The sequence below is a fragment of the Gigantopelta aegis genome, chromosome 12 (assembly GCF_016097555.1).
Source record: "Gigantopelta aegis isolate Gae_Host chromosome 12, Gae_host_genome, whole genome shotgun sequence".
NCBI classification, from domain to species: domain Eukaryota; kingdom Metazoa; phylum Mollusca; class Gastropoda; order Neomphalida; family Peltospiridae; genus Gigantopelta; species Gigantopelta aegis.
This window is the reverse complement of record NC_054710.1, coordinates 994,394-1,013,618: the sequence shown is the minus strand read 5'-3', so window position 1 is coordinate 1,013,618 and position 19,225 is coordinate 994,394. Positions and strand designations below refer to the sequence as shown.

General features: G+C 36.0%; 1 protein-coding gene across 1 annotated transcript in view; it reads left to right on the top strand.

The window, feature by feature from the left end:
* Positions 1–19,225, top strand: part of LOC121386537 — a 94,374-nt gene that overhangs the window by 11,581 nt on the left and 63,568 nt on the right. The window contains exon 3 of the mRNA XM_041517474.1: positions 14,104–14,176. Coding sequence (XP_041373408.1) covers positions 14,104–14,176 — 73 coding nt within the window. The remainder of the gene's footprint in view (positions 1–14,103; positions 14,177–19,225) is intronic.

The window sequence follows — 19,225 nt, the reverse complement described above, 5'->3', positions numbered from 1 at the left end:
ATATAATATCTTACATTTTCAGTGCAATCAAAGTATGTGATATTTTTCAGATCACATACTTTAAGAATTTGATAACTTTCCAAATTAGATGTAAATTAGTCGAGGTCTCGGCACTAGGTTTATTGACATTTAAGCAAACGTACTTGGGTGACACTCCATGATTGACGTATGCATTCATAGTCATCAAATAAAAACATTTCAATGACAATTTGACACTGAAAGTTGTCCAGCGTTCAGAAAACAAAAAACATTAGGCATAACTTTATTTTGATGTAGGTAGTACAATACCAAATAACTTCCGGCTGGGTCAAAGTTCGAGGTGCACCCAACTTTTGATAGAGAAGTGAACACCACAAGTCCTGTGATTGGTTATAAATGTGAGTGTGTTGGTTGTAAAAAATAATAGTTTCATCTGGGTAAAATAAATGTGCAATTTTATTTCATCTAGTACCAATGTGTCAAGTAGCCTTGTGCTTGAAACATGTATGGGGTACCTGTAAAAAAAAGTACTCAAATTTTGTGCGAAACTAGGGTAGTCATAGACGCTACCCGTTATCTCAGAAACGAGCAGCTTGACCCCCATTTTTTTCTGATTCACTTTAAGTGTAAGGGGTGGTAGTATTTATATCCGTGGCGTTTATGTCGGTTGATACGTTGCAGGTAGGAGTTTTAGCCGTATATGTTACTATTGTCGTCTATGAGATTTGATTTGGTAGTGTACACCCTATAGCACATATTCAGTGCATAATAAAAAATATGATTTTGTCATTTTATTTAATTAAACTATACTGGTTGATTAATTAGCCATCACTCGATCATGCAAGTTCACAATGACCTTGACCTTGACAATAATCTCTGTACATGGCTCTGAATGGAGTTTGAATCAAAGTTAGCACTGAAGAAAAGTTGGTTTTGGCCTATAATTCATACTGTAAAGATTTCAATAATTTCTTTTTACATGGTATTTGACTTGCCATATACAACTGCTCTTAAATATGGTATTATATATAGGCAACCTGAACTAAGATTTTAATAGCAATTTATTTTTATATTAAAAATAGCATGTGCCAATAGTGGGTTAATGTCTTTAGTTTCCATTAACATTGTTAATTTTTTATGTATGAAATTCTGAAAACTCAAATTTGTAAAGAAGTTGATTTTTATTGTCATTTTGACATATTTATAGGGTGCTAAGTTATATTTTAGACAAATTTGTAGTTTTATGCAAAATTTAAAGTAAATTTGAAGAAAAACTTTACCAAAAACATAATTAAATTTGTTGTCACTATTGTGCCTTCTGTTCTTATTTGTACATAACAATAAGGTTGTTAAACATATACTTAGATCTCCAGATCATTTTTGTTTCTTAATAATCACTTAGTTAGCTCTCATGAAAAGCATTTTGAGTTTATACTAGATTCAGAACCAATTTTTTCAGATTTGATTATCTGCCTTGGATTAAGTTGATAATTTATTTTATTGTTAAAGCTGTATTACCTAATGTTACTAGCTAAATAAAATGCTGGATTACAGATTGTAGGAATACATCTAATGTACATATTGTATTCATCCGGATTAGAAAATAATGCAAGAAAATGGATGTTGGGGTAATTTTGTCATTTAAAAATAGTTTTTTTCGGTAATTAATCAAAAATAAATATGTTAAAGCTGCATGATTATTCCAGATATCACAACTATTAAAACCTCCAACTACAGTAGGCTATAAATAAAATATAGTCAGGAATACTGGTGGCTGCCATTGGTTTTGATGGTTCATTATGAAAATCAGCATGGCCGATGGATTTGAAATTCCCACACCTGGTAACTTGAAGACACCCACACCCAGCATACAGGATTTCCTCCCAACACTAATGTTCAGGACATTAAGTCATTACTTCATACAGGTACAGTCATGTTTGTGTTTCCTTCCTCAGACAGTGTATTTTTTTAATACTGATATTTCTTTGATGTGCCTGTTAAGGTCTTCATAATCTAGGGGTCAATCAAGTGCATGTGTTTTAATGGAATTCTTTAAAGGGGTAGAGGTACTCTGACTATCTTTGTTGTCTCTACATATATACCTGAGTACACACACCCAACTGAAAGTAAATATCTTCAGGAGTTTTATTTTAAAACGTTTTGTTGTTTAATATGACATATTGCATTTGTACAAAACTATATGCAATATATATGCTTTTTGAGGGGTACATTATATTAGGTTGCACTGTAGAAACAACAGTTTCAGTGAGGTTGTCAGTTTATGTCAGAATACACCAGATCCTGGTTGTCATAAAGACACATAGCTGGATACGTTTTGAAAAATGTATGTTATCAGTATAGGTAGTACAATACCAAATAACTTCCGGCTGGGTCAAAGTTCGAGGTGCACCCAACTTTTGATAGAGAAGTGAACACCACAAGTCCTGTGATTGGTTAATAATTTTGAGTGTGTTGGTTGTAAAAAAATAATAGTTTCATCTGGGTAAAATAAATGTGCAATTTTATTTCATCTAGTACCAATGTGTCAAGTAGCCTTGTGCTTGAAACATGTTTGGGGTACCTGTAAAAAAAAGTACTCAAATTTTGTGCGAAACTAGGGTAGTCATAGATGCTACCCGTTATCTCAGAAACGAGCGGCTTGACCCCCATTTTTTTCTGATTCACTTTAAGTGTAAGGGGTGGTAGTATTTATATCCGTGGCGTTTATGTCGGTTGATACGTTGCAGGTAGGAGTTTTAGCCGTATATGTTACTATTGTCGTCTATGGGATTTGATTTGGTAGTGTACACCCTGTAAGGACATCCAAAATGACGTCATTCGAGTTTGACGTCATTTCCAACACTGCGCCACATATTCTTACGTCATTTGAATATCTAGTAATGACGGACTGGAATTAAAGTTGCTGGTACAGTTTACAAAAACACGTTGTATTAAGCTTGAGCTTATATGATAAAGAGATTATTACCCTCGTGTATTTCGGTATCGTCAATATCATATATTAGGAATTAAAATAATGTATTATGCTCGTCAGAGGCTCGCATAATACAATTTTTATTCCTAATATATGATATTGACGATACCGAAAAACACTGGTAATAACCTCTATAGATATATATATATATACAGTACCCAACACAAAGTCGACAAGCAATCCATAGTTTCGCAGTGTCTTTATCCCGAGCAATAACTATCCAGGTATTTCCTCTGCTCACCCCCTCTCTTTCCTTCTCCTCTATCTCCCTCCACAGATCAAAGCCAATTACTTTCAATGAATTTCTGTGGGATTTTTAATGGGGTTTTATGAAGCCAAATGTATGTAAACAGAAAGCATTTATGTCTTAAAAATATAAAACCAACAACATGCAAAGCATCGTAATTTAAAAACAAATAATAATAATGAAAAAACCAGAAGATCTATCCATTTTTCTTTCTCTCTTTCAAATGATTAAATTTGAAATTATTAACAATGTCCTTGTTTATAAGGTTGGTTAAACAAACATAACCTGGGAGTTTTTCACTATCACAATTATCTAAAAAAAAAAAAAAAATTAAACCGTTGAAACACATGCAATGCACTTCACTTTCTCTGTTGCAGAACATTGGAAATGTATATATTTTTGTATTATAGAAAGTTCTGTATCTACTTGATTCTCATCCATGACACATCCTTACAACATGTATTACCATTGTAAGGCAATGATTCAAGGGTCCCCAAACCATGACATTGTCTGTTTGATCTGGGACAATTGAATTATTTTTTTTTAACTATCCAGAACCCAATTTTATGTAGACTTTACTCACACAAATAACAGGTGAAATGGTACTGACTAATAGTTTAGGTGGAAAAACCCTGTTTCATTTTATTACCATTATTTCATGGCTTACATTGGATGACAAATTTCACTGGACTAATTTTCAGTCATTCAAAGTATAATATAAATTTCAGTACTCAATGTTCCAGGTACAGTCTGATATTCACTTCTATTTCACAACTTTTTTTTTTTACTAGGGAACAATCATGAAACATGAATAGAAATCTGGCACTTTTCTTTTTCTGTTTCCATTTTGTAGTCTGCTTGTCCTGTCTTAACAAAATAATAAATCAGGCTCTGTCCATACAAACAATCATGGAATGACTTCTAGCTTCAGTCCTTAAGGAACCGTGGTAGTTCTGTACCTGAAATACAAAATTCAGTTATACTATAAATGTATTCATGTAGCTATAAGCTTAATATATTTTGCACTTATTTTTAAATCAATAAAGAGGAAATAACAGAATTGTCTGTCTAAAAACACCTCAGCAGATCCTATAGTATAGGTACTTTAGTACTTAGTATTTGACAGATGGCATTTTTGGCACTTGGACATAAAACATCTATCAAATATCCATAAATTAATAGTAAAATAATATTTGGATGCAGTGGGTGTTATTGGGTTATTGTTCCTTTTCTTTCCTTTTTATAAATGTTAAAACAATGTTAAATGACTCGGGGGAACTGGTAACGCGGGTAAAACATCATAAAATATGTTAATAAAATTAAGTACATTAATGTAGAGGTGGCACAGTGTAACAGTGGTTCGGCTAGAGGTGGCACAGTGTAACAGTGGTTCGGCTAGAGGTGGCACAGTGTAACAGTGGTTCGGCTAGAGGTGGCACAGTGTAACAGTGGTTCGGCTTGAGGTGGCACAGTGTAACAGTGGTTCGGCTTGAGGTGGCACAGTGTAACAGTGGTTCGGCTAGAGGTGGCACAGTGTAACAGTGGTTCGGCTAGAGGTGGCACAGTGTAACAGTGGTTCGGCTTGAGGTGGCACAGTGTAACAGTGGTTCGGCTTGAGGTGGCAAAGTGTAACAGTGGTTCGGCTAGAGGTGGCACAGTGTAACAGTGGTTCGGCTAGAGGTGGCACAGTGTAACAGTGGTTCGGCTAGATGTGGCACAGTGTAACAGTGGTTCGGCTTGAGGTGGCACAGTGTAACAGTGGTTCGGCTTGAGGTGGCACAGTGTAACAGTGGTTTGGCTTGAGGTGGCACAGTGTAACAGTGGTTCGGCTTGAGGTGGCACAGTGTAACAGTGGTTCGGCTTGAGGTTGCCACACTGTGAAGGACATTTGCACAGATACAACAGATATTACACACTACACACACACACACACACCACACACACACACTCTCCCCCCAAAAGTAAAAAATATTATGATTGCAACACTAAGTCATCAGGCGTTGCAGTCACTGTTTAATAACTTGATGGATTTTTCCTACATATTCGCAAAATTGTCTAGGTATTTAAAAAAAAAAATAAAAAAATAATAAACTTTAAAGACAGATTAAGCATTCCTGTTTGAGGATATTTATTTAGATAAATTGTGGATTATAATTTGAAAATATTTTATTGTTATGGAAACTTATTTTGTTAGTTGGATATTAAACAATGAGTCGTGGCTAAAAACGTTTAGGGTCCTTTGCAAAATCGAAACAATTTGCAAAACAAGTTCTGCAGTCTCTTTAGAATAACCAACAATGAAAAGAAAATGAATATTAGTATAACAACACCTCAGGACATTTTAAAGTACAGCCATTTAGTGTTAAACACCTGCATTTAAGAAAAAACAGCCTTCCTGACGTCTCCCCATGGTCATTTTGGTTACTGTCTTAAGATATCGGCTTTATCCTGCTCGGGTCAGAGCCTCGCTGCATTCGCCATTCTAACCTTCACAGGATAAAGCCGATATCTTTAAAAGACAGTAACCAGTTATTCCCTATATATATATATATATATAAGGTTAGAATGGCGAATGCAGCGAGGCTCTGCCGATATCTTACGACAGTAACCAGTTATTTCTTTTATCCGCACATCTACTATTGTCAACCTAGCAAGGCTTTTGCAGCCATCGAAATAAGTCGAGAACGGTCGTTCAGGTTACCGGGAGGTTAACACATGTAAGAATATTTTTTTTCAACGAACAGTAGTTTCGTTTCCGAACGTAAATCAGGCAATGCATTCCGGACTTCTGCATTTCCGATACAGTTTCAGAACGTCCGCGTTTTAGCAGCGTCAACTAGATGTGTGCCGAGTAGTTTGCAAGGACATTTAATTTAAACGTAGAAGTACCGGAAAACAGTCTATATAGTTGTGGTAACCTATAGGTTACAAGGCTATTCTGTATCGTGTTTCGATGTACACCAAAACCGACCGCGCGTTGACGTTCAAATTCAGATAGGCGTGGCATGACGTCAACGCCGTTTAGAGTTAATCAAAGTTGTTTTTCTAGCGAGTCGTGCACGTGTTGTTCATGTGCCGCACGTGCACGACTCGTAACCTGATTTGCTGATCACGTGGTACAGGTGCACATGTCCTTGTTTATTTTGCAACGGAACACGTTAGAGGACAAAACCACTGGCTAGAAAAACAACTTTGATTAACTCCACACGGCGTTGACGTCATGCCACGCCTATCTGAATTTGAACGTCACCGCGCGGTCGGTATGCTCGAAACTGGAATGGCGCATAACGAGGTCGCAAGACGTTTTGGCGTCGATTGCAGTATCAGATATCTTATTGCATTAAATATTTTCTGACACGTTGATGTAATATAATTTAAATATAAATATTGAACTGACACGTCACAGAGGACTGAGTGACTACGCTGTGTATGACAAATTGACCCCTCCATACGGCGTGATTGACAACCGCGCTGGACCAATAATGTTTCGCGGTTCAAAAACCGCGGGCTCAAATTTGCTTGGACGCCATTAGGTTAGACAACATAATTTTTTTCGATGTGTAACGTTTTTGTATAGTTAGCATTAAAATTAGTTAAAATAATTGTCTCCTCCAACTGAATTATAATCATAGTAAACATATACTTCTGCTGACAAGTGTTAATAGCGATGACAACTATGCGGAGCCTACGATTGACGTAAAATCAGTGTTTTCCTGCGAAAAGGTCACATGGTATTGAAAGTGAAGTTTTGCCGAAATCCATCAAAATTCAACTGATATATAAATTCTACGAAGGTAAGAGTTTAAGAATCACTTTCCCTCCAGTGTAATAGAATTTACTGACTCATTTAATCAGTCTTCGATGTAGATATTGTCGTTAAGAATCCGTCGTTAACAATACACAGTCAGACGAATGGCCAAAATAAAAGTTTTGGCAAGACTTCCGATCGTTCCAGCATTCCAGACGTAAGTTAGGTTTAGGGTTAGTGATAGTATTACCAAGCATGCTGGAACGTTTGGAAGTCTTAGCATTTTTTCTTTTTGTTTGCATGTGTGTAGGCGTGAGTCTGTGTATGCACTTTTGTGTGTGTGGGGGGGGGGGGGGGGGGGGGAGTGAGGGAGTAACCTATATGGTTGTGAGCTTTAGGGGGATAAGGAAGTATCGTCTGGAAAGTTATAAATTAGGCAAATTTTATATAACATCATCAAAGTTAAATACATTGTTCACTACTTTTCTTAATTTACTGCTATACTTTTTAATTTTATACTTTGTTTAGTCACATTGATTTTGTTTCCTGTTAAAAAATTTTTTTCCTAAAAAAATTAAACTTTTAATTAATACAACGATATGTAATTAAGTTACAGACTAATGTACTTCTTCAAATGGATGTGAAATACTTAACATGTTTGTTTTTATATATTTCAGCAACTGGTCACATGGTCACATGGATGTGGAGTCATTGTCGAAAATGAGATTCTGAAGACAAAACTATTAAACAAATTACATTGCATCTTGATATTGAGAACAGAATGATAGAAATAATAGAACAGTTTCAACTGATATGAAAGAAAAACTGGGGCAGGGGGTGAAATTGCTGCTGACAATGAAACACTTTCAACAATTTCATTTAATACAATATTTAAAAAACAAAACAAATTGTGTTTGACATATTGCTGCTAAGGAGTAATTCAGACTTCCAAGACTTGGGATTCAGTTTGACACCACCCATCAAATGGTAATCCTTAATTGCTCAGTTGACTGTACAAGTTTCGAGGATAATGATTTGGAGATGGATGCCACAGAAAGATACATTTTTGAATAAATATATTTACCTGTACCAGATTGCATGGGGATTAATATGTAAAGACCCTCTCTTTGAGAATTTTTTTTTTTTTAGGAAGTATTCTCATAATAAATATTAAACAAATTGTGCGAACTGCAATCTGTGGTTTAGTTTTATGTTATATATATATATATATATATACAGTGTTTCTGCCAGAAATAATTTTTTGTGTATGGCGCTATGTTATTGAATGCAACCACAGTCAACAGGGGCTATGGGGGGGGGGGGAGGGGAGGGGAGGGGGGTGTCCTCCACAAATAAAATGGGTTACATTTAGGGTTAGGCTTAAGAAAATCATACAAAAATTTCATTAATTTTGTCTAAATGTTAACTTAAAAAAATAATAATTTGGGTATGGCACCACACCCATTTTACCCTCTGGCAGAAACCCTGCTCTCTCGCTCTCTCGCTCTCTCTCTGTCTCTCTGTCTCTCCCTCCCTCTCTCTCTCTCTCTGTCTCTCTCTCTCTCTCTCTCTCTCTCTCTCTCTCTCCCTGTCTCTCCCTCCCTCTCTGTCTCTGTCTCTCTCCCTCTCTCTCTCTCTCTCTCTCTCTCTCTCTCTCTCTCTCTCTCTCTCTCTCTCTCTCTCTATATATATATATATATATAATTTTGCCTCTTTTATATATATATATAAAACAATTTAATTAAATTTTTATTTTTTATTATTATTGTTCTGTAGGCATGGGTTGTCTTATAATATTTATTACTATTTTTTATCTGCCTATGCCTCTTAGAACAGATAAAGCTTTTTGAGTACATTTTGTGTGACAGTAGGATAACTAATGGGCGGGTTGTGTGAGATTGGGGGGGGGGGGAGGGGGGTGCAGAAGCTTTGATTCCCAATAGTTGTTGTCACAACACATGAGTTTATAATTTATTTAAACACTGTTGTACTGGCTTAATTGGCAAATATGTTACAGACTGTCCAGCTATCCTACTTTTTTGTACTTTTTGGTTTTTGTCCTATTTTTCCTACTTTTTCTTCAGAATACTTAGTTGTTCGTACTTTTTTGTTTGAAAATGCCACGAATTGCTGTTAAAATGTGCATATTCCTTGTATTATTATAAAAGTCATCAGTTACGGGAATCATTTTAATTTTTCTTGGCAGCAAGATATATCTCCCAATTTGTGGCACCATATAATCTCAACATATTAAAATTACACCCTCAAAGCCAACATATTTTCCAATGATTAATATGATTATAATGTACAACGTGTATGTATGACTTCAGAATCTATAATACATTATGGAAAACTTAAATTAATCATGTTAACTCTGTTTTACTGTGCATCAGCATTCCTATGCATGTAAATATGTATATTGATTAATATAGTGTACAGTAATTTGAAATAACTGTATAACGTGACCGTTACATAAGATTCACATTATTTTTGATAGAACACAAAATACATGTACAAACTAAGCACCACATAAAAAGGTGTTTTGAGCATGAATAATGTCGCTACGTACTGTTTCAGTCCTACTTTTGTTCTACGTTTTCCTACTTTGTCCTACTTTTGTTCTACGTTTTCCTACTTTGTCCTACATTTTCTATATTTTCATTCCTAATTGTGTCCAACTTTTTCAAAAGGGTGTGCTGGACAGCCTGATTTTATAAAGAAGGGATGGGGCACCCAAACGTAAACAGCCCTAATAGGTCTTGTCAGAACGAAGACGGGCCAATATGTTTGTATACATAACTGGAGGGCCAAAGATGTGGTCCCCACCAACCCACCCTCTGGCTACGCCAGTTGTGATTTTAATTTTTTTTTTTTTTTAATTTCGTGTATGGCTTTGGTTTCATAAATAGGGCAAGTGCCGTACATCGGTTGATTCAAGCAGTGCAGCTATGTAAGAATACACCCCCATAAACATCGCAATCCCACAATCTAAACCACTGCCTGCATAATTTTGGCACAGGCGACTGTATCCTGCTATAGTTTTGTAACCTTCCGTGCATAAAATTATGGTACACTGATATCATTCCCACACGCCTTGTATTTTAATGTTACTGCTCACGTCCCTCCCTTTTGTTTTTTTAAACAAAACATTTAATGCAACCCGACCAAAAATAAAGACGCCACGGTTTTAAACGAGTCGAGGCCGGGTGGTCGCCGCGCATTCTATTCTCTTGTTCCTCGGCATATCGGGATTCCATTAATATAAAAGTCTAACAACAACAATAACACAAATTAAGATGCAAAAGAAGAAGAAAAAAGAAACAAACAAGACATTTTAATTTATCAGTTCTGACAAGAAAAATGAGCATAGGATGTTTTAAATGTTCTTTTGGTTGCATTCGACGTTCACTTCCGGGTTCTTGTGCTTCGATAAAATTTACTAAGTAAAAATGGTTTCGTCGATTTAAATCACGTTGTCATTATCTATTTTATTGTACTAAATTAAAGAATAATAATAATAAATAAATAAATTTAAAGTATTTTTAGTAAAAATAAAGTTATATTTAATCCTACTAATTTATTGAACACCGAATAAACAGTAAATAGATAGACTTTTAATTGCCTGTGTTAGAGACAAAAAAGAATATTTAAATTAATTGGTTATAGACATAATGAAATTAATATTATATGAATTAATAGATAAAATATATAATTAAATTAATTAATTAACAAATAAATAAATAATAATTATCAAAAGAAAATAAATAAATATGTTTATAAAATAAATACTAAATAAATTAATTAATAATTGCATTAAGTTTATAGTTTTTTTTATAGCATAAACATGGTGTTTTCCTGATTGTCGCCCAGCAGTTTACGGCCGCCATTAACGGAGTGAAATTCACGCAACAGTAACATGTGACGGCTTTGCAGATGGGTGCAAATTCAGTCTTTATGACTTTTTTGGAAAGTTTTCCAAAAGCAAAACCAGTCTCTGGGATAATTGAAAATAATTTAAAGATTGTATATTCATATCAATGGTGGTGGAAATGTGTGGATGATTAGAAACTTAAATAATAAAGCGAATAAATTAAACACACACAAGTGTAAAGAATTTTGATGGTTATTAAGTGAAACTTTACTGAATGCATCCTAAAATATAGAAAAGTATTTTAGTTTGTAGAAAAAAGAAGTTTGTTTTGTTTAACGACACCACTAGAGCACATTGCTTTATTAATCATCGGCTGTTGGATGTCAAATCATCCCAACAAAAAAGGCCAGAAATTATTGTTAATCGAGAGGTGAAATGTGATAGTTAGGGTTCGAAACTGGTTTTGGGCCCCCTTGGTTAACTGTAGGAGCAGCCCCTGTAGGGGGTCTTTGGAAGGGGGTGGGAGGTGCAGAGACCACCATGGGATCCTTCTCATCAAAACCGGATTTAGATTTCCTCTCCGCCAAAATGCGGACAGCTCTAATATTCCCCGGGCACTCCCTGACATGAGTGTAATGAGGGCCACGGCAGTTCGCGCACGAGACTGCTCTTATACTCTGCTCTCATACTCGAGCTGTCAGGGTACCTCTTGGGATGGCTAGCTCCACTCCGGAAATATATTAAAGCTTCTCTCTCTCTCTCTCTCTCGCTCTCTCGCTGTCTCTGTCTCTGTCTCTGTCTGTGTGTGTGTCTCCAACCGATTCATGGCTCTATCCATAGAGGCCCTGACTGCGTGCATGGTTTATCGGGCAGTTTATAACAACAAAGCTAGTTAAATAAATTAACCGACCGCTCAGTATTAAATGCCGCTATCACGGAATATTGGGCGGTTTCGCTACAAAAGGTAAACAAGGGGAAAAACTAAGGTTTTTTTTTTTTTTTTTTTTTTTTAACAATGACAAGGACGAATAAAAACTACAAACTTATACACTACACTTGCACAAGTTCGGTAATAATAATTAAAGATAATTTAAACTGTTTTAATCGAGATGAAAGTAGATTATGTTTATTTCTTAAGCCGAAAACACGCTAATCCCCGGAAATTGCCGAAGATGTCGACCCCCTAAACCCACCCCTGCACACGCGCCTGAATACATGTTTATCAACACATGGGGGATGAAATAATTTAAGATTATAATATCAATTCCTAATATTTAGTGCACATAATTATGTTTATTAAATGTATTTAATGAGCATAACCACGCCAGTAGGAACCATATCATTAAATCTGAAGTTTGAGGGAAGGACCGCTAAAGTAGGACCTCTCCCCTTCCCCTCAAAAAAAGAAAAAAAAGAAAGAAAGAAAAAGGGTGTATATTTCTGTCACATACCCTCCTCCCTCCCGGTCCCTACGGGCCTGACAAAAGTGAAGTGAGCCCTTGTATCCCATTTATCAATTGCATAAATTCACGCCACACTTCATTTTAGGTGATTACATGGTGTGCATTTTACGGTCGCCTCAGGCGAGTGAAAACAACGTCGGGCAAGTCAAAACCTTATATGTCGCGTATTTGTTACAGCGAATTATTTTGGAATATCCAAAATGTAATGTTTGTAAAACAACCCAAAAAGTCAGTTTTGATAATAATTCAGTTGACTGGTTCTGTGGTATGTATAATATGCAGTCAAACCAATACGTGATTTCTGTGGAAATGTTGGGGCAACAAGTCCATTAAAATAAAAAGTATTCGGAACACCTCGAACAATTTCGTTATCAGTATACAGCTACATTGGGAGTGTTTGATTTAATTAGGTGATCGGAATTCAGTGGGCACTATTAATAAAATAATAATAATAATAAATAAATCAAGCAGAATTTAAACCCAAACCATATCTGGTTCTTGCTTTTAGAGCATTGCATACATTGCATTCAAGTTGAATTTCAACAGTGCTGCGTTTGCACGTGCACACTAATATCTGTCATCTTTGATTCGATTCTGGGTAGTTTCGCCCTGAAACCGTTTCGAACCCTTTGTTGTTGCGCCCTTGGTCCTGTTCACCCAGGGTTAGTTCGCATCTTGCACGTGGAAAGTAAATATGAGTCTGTCACATTGACAGGGACGAAACAAGTCGACATCAGGTATATATGTCAGTTTAGTGTTCATTTGAAGGGTAGAACTAGTAATAAACATTGATATACTTTATAACTGAGTTGCATAAGCCCATTCAAAATGATCTCCTGTGCCAAATACAATACTTTATAGTTTTAAAATATAAACTCTGGCCAACATTGTACGGGCAAGTCAGAGAGCTGACCTGACTCGCCTGAATGGCAAGTAAAAAAACAACAAAACAAAACAACAAAACAAAACAAATGCACAACAAACATGATCAATAGGACGAGGTACTTGCGAATCCCCTCTTCCCCCACCACACGCACATAGACACACACACACACACACGCCTGCAACCCCCCCCCCCCCCCCCACAAACATGCCAAAAAGCACTGAACAAAATACAAATAAACTAATTTTCACAGAACATACATAAAAAATAAAAAATATTTTAGCTAAATTTTCAAATAAAACAAAAATAATTAAAGAAGAAAAACAACCCCACCACAATAAACACACCGAGATTGGATATGTGTTTGACAATGGCATACAAACGTCTCGTTCTTCGCAGCTTGTTTATGTTGTTTTATCACAGAATTGATCCGTTATGATTATTTGTGCAATTCCCCATCTTCTGGAAAACATATTACCACCTTTCCTGTCCGTACAGTGGCGGACAAAGTAATGCTATGAGATCAGTGGCTTGAAAACGTATTACTGAACAGCTGTTTACACAGAGACTACAGTGTGTACAGTACTGAATGCTATGAGATCAGTGACTTGAACACGTATTACTGAACAGCTGTTTACACAGAGACTACAGTGTGTACAGTACTGAATGCTATGAGATCAGTGGCTTGAACACGTATTACTGAACAGCTGTTTACACAGAGACTACAGTGTGTACAGTACTGAATGCTATGAGATCAGTGGCTTGAACACGTATTACTGAACAGCTGTTTACACAGAGACTACAGTGTGTACAGTACTGAATTGCCCTCACAAAGGAAGATAATTCCTGGCCCTTTGCCATTGTACACGTTATTTATTAGTTTGGAACAAAACATTTAAATGTATTTCTCTTATTTACAGACAAGGAACATGAAGTTTATTGTTGAATCCGTCATCGTGTTTGCCTTTATGCTTACTGTCAAGCATGCTACAGGTAATGATAATGTCTCGTTATTGTATGTTTATATACGTAGTAAGGCAGGGCTTCTAGATTATGGTAGCCCCACTCCCATGGCTAGTGATATTAAATGTTGGGCTAGTAAATAACTACTATTGCCATGCGCGACGGCTAGTGAAATTTATTTTTTGGTCAAATGCTGCAGTTAATTCTATTTTGTAAATATGAATATCCTGACCCACCCCAACCCTCAGTGTTATTGTTTTGAGCTCTTATCTCCCTCTTTATGTGACATATCTGATTATTACTATTATTTAGTAAAACTGTATTAACTTTAAAGTAAAGTAGGGCTAGTGAATTTTTAATCGTGGCTAGTAAATTTGTTAAATCGCCGATCCCATGGCTAGTAGATTTGTAAAAAATTGTAGAAACCCTGAGTAAGGGCAGGTCTGTAGGGTATATCGTTACTCTATTGCATCGTCCAAGATGGCCACCAAACTGCGCAATAGTGGCCCAACCCATCTGATGCAATACTTACGTCACTAGGCCTCGCCTCCAGAAGGGTGTGTACACTTTTATTTTAAGAACTGACTGATGAAATACTGTCGTCACTCGTACATGCAGTGTACATCCCAGTTTTTTTATTTTACGACCTAATATAATGATCAGAACAGTATTTTGTCCGAATGTGTATTTGAAAACAATGATTACTTAAAAGACATAATATTCCACACACCCTTATATTATACATAAAGATACCGTTCATCACACCCAACACTGAATACAGCTATACTAGAGAAGAAAACAAATAATGATGGAATGTGAAACGTTAATAAATGATACACTGATATTTGTATTAGACATACATTTATCAGCAAAACCACTCCTATGTATTCTTGTTTAGTATTTCCATATACCAGTATAAAGTAGGAACAATACAAATGAACTGAATATGTTTTAATATATATTGTGTACACAATTAAATTTTCCACTATGTTAATAACTAAACACAGACAACTGTTTCCAAATACAATCGTGTGTTTTACGATATTCATTACTGCTTGATGCTCTGGCCCTAATACCAGACCACTTAAAGACTTTGAGAAATGATTTACAAAGTGAGACTGAAACTGGATACGCACACTTACATCTGAACTCGAGACGTGATAAAAACCAGAAACAATTCTGAAGGGGAGAAAAAAACACAAAGACCATGTCTGCTACACTGTACGTCTTTAACTCTGATCAATGAATGTTTCTGTTATGGTACACTATTAGTGTATGTGTTTTTAACAGGTTATTTCGATTTAAAAACCGGAAGAAATATATCGCTTAAACATATACACACTCAGACATATACACGCACGCACACACACACGCACGCACACACACACACACACTCCACCCCTCTCATGATTTTCACAAGTTGGAATTATTTGTTATATGAAAATTGTGATATATTCCGCCAATGATTCACTTCTTAGTACAATTTTTAGCACCAACATTTAAGATGCAGTCTGGTTCCATATTGTGTAAGTTTGCGGCGAGACGACTGCGGTAAGTGGCGCGCGGCAAGCCCGAATGGAAGTCGCGTCGGGATGGACGGGATAGCTCCAAGGAAGGAATGCAACGACGCGGGACGGCGGGGGTGGGTCGTGGCGGAGTCGTAGATCAGCCGAATGGAAGTCGCAGCGGGACGGACGGGATAGCTCCAAGGAAGGAATGCAACGACGTGGGACGGCGGGGGTGGGTCGTGGCGGAGTCGTAGATCAGCCGAATGGAAGTCGCGGCGGGACGGACGGGATAGCTCCAAGGAAGGAATGCAACGACGCGGGACGGCGGGGGCGGGTCGTGGCAGAGTCGTAGATCAGCCAGGATCGTCTGGGCGTTCATTAAAAACGTCAAGGGGTTTCAAGCACTGGGTCCACGATCTCCAAGATATTAATCATCGGCTATTGAATGTCAAACAGTCGGTAATTCTGACAGGTAGTCTTGGTGGAAACCCGCTATCTTCTGTAGGCACTTTTATACATACATGACAACACATACCATATATGATTTACAAATTACGTCACATCGTATTTGAAACACTGCACAAAGTCGCCGCAGAATATTATTCTTAACGTTAAGTAAATTCATGAAAGACGTGTTGTTATGATGTTTAATTAAAAAACGTTTTTATTATGCATAAAATAAGGTATGTAATAAATACAAAACTTTGCATACGTTGTTTTCGCTTCCTATTTATTGCACTCGTTTATTTTACTCAAGAACATACCTCTCGACTGCTACACGGTCTCGTGGTATATATTCTTACGCAAAATAAACCCGTGCAATAAATAGGAAGCGAAGACAAGCGAAGTTCTGTATTTATATCCTATAACTTATCCAAGATATCCCTATCATAACCCCATGTGATAATTTAGTGTATTAACCCGCTTAATAATGGTATGCCAATTTAAAGGTATATGCCCATTTGCAAGGTATGTAAGTAATAATGTGTTTTTGTGAATGGCTCATTTGTTTACAAGGCAGCAAAACCTGTATACCTGAGCCTAAGTTAGGTTTTCATTAGATGTATTTAATGTGCGTGATGTCAAATAAATTGGTGCTAATCGTCATGTCGTAGTATTACTGATGGAGGCGACTTCAGTACTGTGATTTACTAAACATTGAATTAAAATGTTATTTTAGAAGTGTTATGGGATAAATAGAATTCGATACTCGTGTTTGGGATGATATTTCTGACACTAACAATGTCCTGTCAGTTTCTGATATAGAAGCTTTAGAGGTGTTGTTACAAAGTCCGAGAAGAGGGACCTGAGTTGCCCTACTCGAGGACGAAAATGACGTTTTTTTATGTGCTAATATATAAATAAAAAGATATATATATATATATATATATATATATATATTGCTTGTGACCCACCGCTAGAAAATGCCACGTTAATAGAGATTGCGCCCTCACTCCAGATATCATTCAAACGAGCCTGAACTCCATGAATATTTACCTACATACTGTGACAGTTTCGCTTTCCAACCACGTGCCCACTTATAGACCGGTGCTAGAATCGAATTAAATACAGTTCTCAAAATGCCTTGCTGGTTTCGGCTACCCCTTTCGGTCGTAGACTTCAAAAATTAAATTCCAATATGTGAAACTCATAATTAACCTTTCTCACTAACTAATAAAATAATCACATAAGTCGTCCTTTTTCACAGTGTTTATTTAAGGGTTTCAGTAGATCATAAAAATCAATTACAGTTAACCAGCAAAATAATCAAGATTTTAATAGATTTCATGATTGACATTCAGAGGTCCATGTTACATGATAGTTATTCAAATTTCCCACCACTCAGCCACCATTCTATTCCCCGCCCATGAAACAATAAGAATCCCAATATGGATTACCATTTGTTTATGCTAAGAGAACGAAGATCAATCGCAAACATCGAAAACGTACCTAAACATTCATTCCCACTCGTGAAACCACAAGATTCCCAAACATAGAATACTTGGAAATTCACGAGATAGAAACAATATTTCCTTCACTCAAATCCTCTCTCTGAAATTCCAACAATCTCCTTTCAAAAATATTTTAGTAACCTCTCAAGTGTCAATACAAAATATGCATAACAATATTTCTAAGGTTTACAGTAATGCTGTGCGAGACGGTGACAACTAACAAAAATACACTACCATTTAGTTAATGAATTACACAATAAATAAATAGCTTACCATTATCGGTTCTCACATAATAAGTCTAAAACCAATTTAGAATAATAACAGAGTGAGAGAGAGAGAGCCATTCAAAAGCTACAAACCCCCCTCCCCCCCCCCCCAAAAAAAAAAATTTAAGGTAAATAAACTAAACAATTGTAACTTAATTATCTTTTCAAACGGTATCCCAGAAATACAATATAACATTATTATTTTTAACCACTCCCCAAAAACTACATAACGTGATATTAATTAAAAAATCCAAGCCTAAACATTACAATATTATATGGTCTCATGCCACTGTTTGGAAAATCAATGGATCTGAATGATCGTTCCTGTAACTTCACCAATCAATAATCTGATTTGTAGAATGGCTGATTAAAGTGCTAATAGTATGCTAGAAGGTGTTATTATAAGAAGTACAGAAACCAAGAATAAAATTAAGAAACCAGACATAAGTAGAAAAAGGACAGACAACGAATCAGATTATTCAGGAAAATATTGGAAATATACAGATTTGTTACAATACTATAAAATGGATCTTATAGAAAAGAACCTTATTTTTGGTTGATAAAGGATAGTTTGTAATATGAGAGCACATAAAACATCACACACAAAAAAAAGAAAGAAAAAGAAAAAGAAAAAAACCCCCAAAAACCCCAAACATCACAATTTCTTTTAATGTTCTGAACATTAGTTACACCAGTGTTTCCACATGGAAAACGTACATTTCTTAAATCGCAATTTTCGGTTTTTATGAACTAGACACTTAAAAATGGGATAGATAGTAACATATGTATCTTTTCACTGTAAATATTAATATTTTATTTCAATTTCACAAGGTGTAACATGTTGTGGTGCTTATGAATACCTTTGATTCTCTGGAAGTCGTAATCTAGTTAGACATTCGAAATTACCTAAATATTTCAGGTTGTAAAATCATATATAACAATTAATTGTATGGTTCAGCTGTGAGTTGTGCTTCCAGTAGTCTGAAGTCCTTCCCAACACTGATACAAATGTTGCCTAGTCCCTTAGTTGATAATGGAGGATGTATCAGTCCTTGTATCCTTGTAGCATTGCAAACAATATGGAATCTACTAAAGTATAATTTCATTAGGTTCACATCAAACTGAGTGCTTTCTGCATTAATGTCTACATTAGAATCTAAAGGACCTACCATGTCAGTAACAGTAAATCATGTTTATCTATCTTCACCTGTTTAATTCTACATACGTATTTATATCTGTGTACAGTGTTCACGTATGTACTGCATGGACACAAGGGCTTCCCATTCTGAATCAGCACCATATAGTGGTTTAGCCTCTTTAATTGTACTGAATATTATGTCAAACACATTAGTT